Below are 4,684 nucleotides of genomic sequence, written 5' to 3' on the forward strand. Positions count from 1 at the left end.
TAGAAAAAAAATTCGGTGCTAGAGGATATGATTGGAGATAAGAGTCGCCGAATAGAGTCAGAGTGAAGAAGGGGATTGATGTTTTCCGATGAGGACTACACCAACAATTGTGTGTAAGAGAGGTTGAAGACGATGCCGAATATGAAGATTAGTGGAAGACGTGTTTTGGGTTGATTTAGAGACAGGGTTTTTTTTTTAATGTTAGGGGCTAAATTGAAAAGTTTAAAAACTTTATTTTGGGGCTTACGAAAACTCTGGAGTGAATCTATAAATTTTTAAAAAATAATTTAAAAGGTACTTAGGTCTTTTCATGTAAAACTTGCACCCCAGTCGCATAAATAGCAAGTGTAAGTGTGTAACACACGATCAGCTCACAGGAGTAAGTAACTTTCATTAGGCGTTCCTAGCTATCGGCAATTAGAGATTACATAGGGGTAGAGAGTGCCAAAACCCCTATAAAATATGGATGAAAATGTTGAGGGTACCATACAACAATCTTCTTAAATGAGGGGCTATACAATGGTAGATGTACATATCTATAGACCCAAAATTCGTTTCAGTTCAACAAACATCAACCATAATCGAAAACTAATTTCTACCCATAATTGTTTTCCAAGGCATCAAAATTGTATCTGCCACACCACCTGAGATTTTGCTTTGAACCCACCACAAGTGTTCGAAAGCAAAATCGACTTAGCCACTGTACTAGTCAGGCAAAACTTACAAGAAGACTTCGATGTTTTCAGCATCATTCGACTTTTGATGCTTCCCTTTACCACCATAGTAGGATTATAATTTAAATAAGAAGAATGAATTTTTCCCACATTAATCTGATTATCTTCTTCTGAGCCATCTATGATTTTATTGGCTTCACCGAGAAATCCAATAGATCGCCATGCATCAGAAACTAACTGTAGAGTTTTCGTCTGAGGAAAAACACCTTTCTCCTCCATAACTTGGAGAAGCTCTTGTGCTTTCCACGGTTGTTTAGCTTCTCCGTATCCCCATATAAGTGTCTCGTAAGTCTTTAGATTTGGAGGTACGTCCATTTCGCACATGTTCTTGTAGATTCTAAAAGCATATTCCATTTTGCCAGCACTACACCATCCACTGATGATTGTAGTGAATATAACTACGTTAGGGTAAACTCGTGATTTGACCATCATTTTCAAGACTCTCTCGGCCTTATCGGGCTGTCCAGCACGCACATAGCCTTTTGCAAGAATACTGAATGTGTGGATATCGGGTTCAATATCGGCCTTCACCATGTCATCAAATATTTCTTGGCACTTTTCCATTTGACCGACCGAACTCCATGCATCCATTATGGTGCTGAATGTTACTACGTCTGGTTTTACCCCAAATTCTTCCATCAAACTCAGTGCCTGCACAACAAAATCAATGAGCATGCATGTTCACACAATAAGTGAAGCAAGTTTATTTCATCGAAAAAAAGGCAATGTATTGGGTAGAAACCTTGAAAACACAAACAAGCAATAATCACTAATCTGTATCTTTAACTCTTATATTTATGGTAAGTGTATAAGTTAATGTGGATTGTTATGACAACCAAAAAGAACACAGGAAATTATTTGCTTAAACAAACAAAATGATCTCGTATTAAACTAACGTCGCGTATATGCTCTATATAATATACACATTTATTTTTTTCTGAGTATATGTAATCCAGTAAAACAGCGCAGACAAGAACACAAATATGTAAGCAGATGAATAAACACAGAATAATTTATAAACATTCATGAAAAAATGTTTCTACAAGGATAACATATTTGGTTGCGAAAAAACTAAATTAGGTGAAAAAAAGAAAAAGAAAAAACCTTTACCTCGTCAACCCCATCGGGGTCAGAGTCATCGATAAATCCTTTGATAAGTGAGTTGAAAACAACAAGATTTGGAGGCACTCCAAAATCCTTCATTCGATACAAAAATCTCAATGCATCAGTCAAGTTACCTTCCCTGCAGTAACCGTTAACAATAGTACCACAAGTGCGCTCATTCGGTTTCACCTTTCCCTTGTGCTGCATTTGAAAAATCATAGCTTCAGCTTTCACAGTTTCACCTCTCTGAGCATAAGCCTTTGCAATAGTGTTGTATGTCACAGCATCGGGTTTAACTCCATCCGAAATCATTCTATACACTAAACTCCACGCTTGTTCAATATCACCCTTATTACACCAACCTCGAACAAGAATATTATACGTCCTGTCACTCGGCTTCACTTCTTCTTTCAGCATTTCATCTAATAGTTTCATAGATTCTTCAGGCTTACCTATGATTCCAAATCCTTTAATTAAAGTGTTAAATGTGCTAGTTGTCGGTTTACAACCACTCTCTCTCATTCTTGTATATGTTTTCATGGCCTCTTTCATATTACCTGACTCAGAGAAGGCATTGATGATTGCATTGAAGAATATTGAGTCGGGTTTAAGTCCATCTTTTTCGACCTTAGAAAGGAGAGAAGAAATGGACTTGAAACGTTTGTCGAGCGTCAGAGCAGCCAAAAGTGTAGTGTATGTTACAAGAGTGGGCTTGTGCCCTTGTTCGTTTAAGGCTTTGAAAATGAAATGTGCTTCGCGAGGTTTTCCCCTTTGTATCAGAGTATTCATTAACTTGGTTCTTGAACGAACTGTTTGACAGCTGTTATTGCTCGAGCATATGGAGCACGGAAATTCATTACGCGAATTTAATGAGGCTATTTTCTGCTCTTGTATGAGTGGCTCCTGAACAAATAACACATACAGCTGGATCAGATACTAGAAAAAAAAACAGAAAATCTTAATTTCTATTTGAACGCAGGAAGGACAGTTAAACTTACCTCTGCGTTATTATTTGTTTTGTCAGACATGGCAAGGGCAAGGGCAAGGGCAGAGATAATAAACTTGGGAAATGGTAGTATTTACAAATAGTTCCATGGTTGGCTTATCTCAGATGCAATTAGGACCCATCCTCTGGACAAAACGCTAATTCCAACAAAAAAACAAGCTGAGTTAGTTACTATACTACAGATGAACAATTAATTTTATCATTTTTCGATCTTCAATGAATTTGTCATTTAATTATCTTATCGGCCATGATGATATAATTAAAGTTCGTAAGGAATGAAAATATATAAGAATCGGTCGAGACAAACGAATCATTGTACTACTACCGAGCGCTGTATTATTGCATCGCTTTCCCATATATACGTTGTTAACTGATTCTTGAATGAATGTCTCTACTCTCTACATATAATTCATGTCCCAGATCGATCTTCAATTCATCATCATTACATCATGAGCCACATCTCAATAAATTACTTAGATAAAGTTTTTCATTTTATTAGATGTCCACCAACCATCACTCACCAAATAATATTTTTAATTCTAAATGAAATTCATCTACATCCAAATAAAATGTTAATGTATACTGACTACCAAGAGAGTACTAGAAATAAAAATAAAATCAAGAAAGTAAGAAAGACAAATAAGTTGTTGTACTTAGCAGACACTCAAATCCGCTGGGCTACTAATAATGGCTAAAATGGAAATACTAATTAATTAGTTGATAGTAAACATAAATAAATGTTGTAATAAATAAAACCAGGAAAAACAGAGAATGGCAGAGAGAGAGGCACATACACATAACACCTGGAGATGGATTGTTGGTACCTGATCGGAGAGAATTTGCATGGACTGTCTCAAGGAGTACTCGGAATTTGCACTCCACGTAATTAATTAGACGCCTTTAATTTGTCTTGTGGAGAAATATACAGTTAAATAATAGCATTTCAGTTGCTGGGACAAATCTTATCCACATAATAATAATAATAATATTATTATTATCCGGATACTAAAGGTATGGAGATTTTCATGTTTGCTGAGGCGAATCCAGAATTTGTGGGAGCACAGCCTGCCACGTCAATTCTTCTATTTTCTTTTCATCTCTTCCTATACTAGGATGGACTAAAAATCATGGTTGTTAGAAAAGGACCGGACCGGCCGCAACCCGGCATCTTGGCGGTCTGGTTCAACGCTGAAAACCGGAGAAATCTTAAACCGGGGTCAGAGAGTAAAACCGCAGGTTCAATCGGAAAAACCGGCAAACCGGAAACTGGTGGAAGACCCCGGTTTTTGTCTGACATGGTGCTTTTCGAGGTGTTGGATGGCCGGCCGGATCTTGGGGTGAAGTCCGATAAACGTCGACCAAAATCGGATCTAGTCACTATATCGCCGGAAATGGAGAGAAGCGTAGAGAAGGAAATTGGGAAGCTGCTTTGAAGATGTGCAGAGGAGAGAGAGTGGGGGAAGGGGAAGGATGTTTGCGCGGAAATCAAGGGATAAAAAAGGTTTAATTCCACTTTGCACCCTTGAAATATACCATTTTCATACTTTGCACCCTAAACAAATAATAATAGCATTTTGCACCCTCAAAACACAATAAATTATTCACAATGCTCCATGAATTGAATAATAAAGTCAATTTCATTTTTCATGGGTGTTTTTTTTTTTGGGTGCAAAAAAAAAATAAAAAATTATTTTCTTGAACCTCCAACCTAATATCGAGCGGCCAAAGTGCGAAAAATAAAAATTACACCGGATTATTTAAAAAGCCTACATTTTCTTAAAAAAAAAATAATAATAATAAGCTTTTATTACTAAATTATTCGATTGATGGATCTTTTATG

General features: G+C 36.7%; 1 protein-coding gene across 2 annotated transcripts; it reads right to left on the reverse strand.

Moving 5' to 3' along the window:
• Positions 1-424: 424 nt before the first annotated feature.
• Positions 425-3,820, reverse strand: LOC105966449 (uncharacterized). Of its 2 annotated transcripts, none has more exons than XM_088823667.1 (4): positions 3,669-3,820; positions 2,837-2,981; positions 1,845-2,741; positions 425-1,385 (listed from the first exon to the last, which is right to left on the reverse strand). In XM_088823667.1, exons 2-4 carry the CDS (start codon positions 2,864-2,866, stop codon positions 621-623), a joined length of 1,692 nt encoding a protein of 563 aa, XP_088679793.1. In that variant the 5' UTR covers positions 2,867-2,981; positions 3,669-3,820; the 3' UTR covers positions 425-620. The 2 variants fall into 2 exon arrangements, with proteins under 2 accessions (XP_088679793.1, XP_088679792.1); XM_088823666.1 differs by having other exon boundaries at positions 3,639-3,798.
• Positions 3,821-4,684: the final 864 nt, after the last annotated feature.

Source organism: Erythranthe guttata, chromosome 10 (genome assembly GCF_056151865.1).
Source record: "Erythranthe guttata isolate IM_541 chromosome 10, IM_541, whole genome shotgun sequence".
Taxonomy (NCBI): domain Eukaryota; kingdom Viridiplantae; phylum Streptophyta; class Magnoliopsida; order Lamiales; family Phrymaceae; genus Erythranthe; species Erythranthe guttata.

Bases quoted from the DNA above. Each gene is read 5' to 3' on its own strand.
- LOC105966449 (XM_088823667.1), bottom strand. From the start codon at position 2,866: ATGTCTGACAAAACAAATAATAACGCAGAG. The intron at 2,742-2,836 runs GTAAGTTTAACT...TTATTTGTTCAG, and splicing joins AAACAAATAATAACGCAGAG to GAGCCACTCATACAAGAGCA. The intron at 1,386-1,844 runs GTAAAGGTTTTT...TTTGTTGTGCAG, and splicing joins ACCCCGATGGGGTTGACGAG to GCACTGAGTTTGATGGAAGA.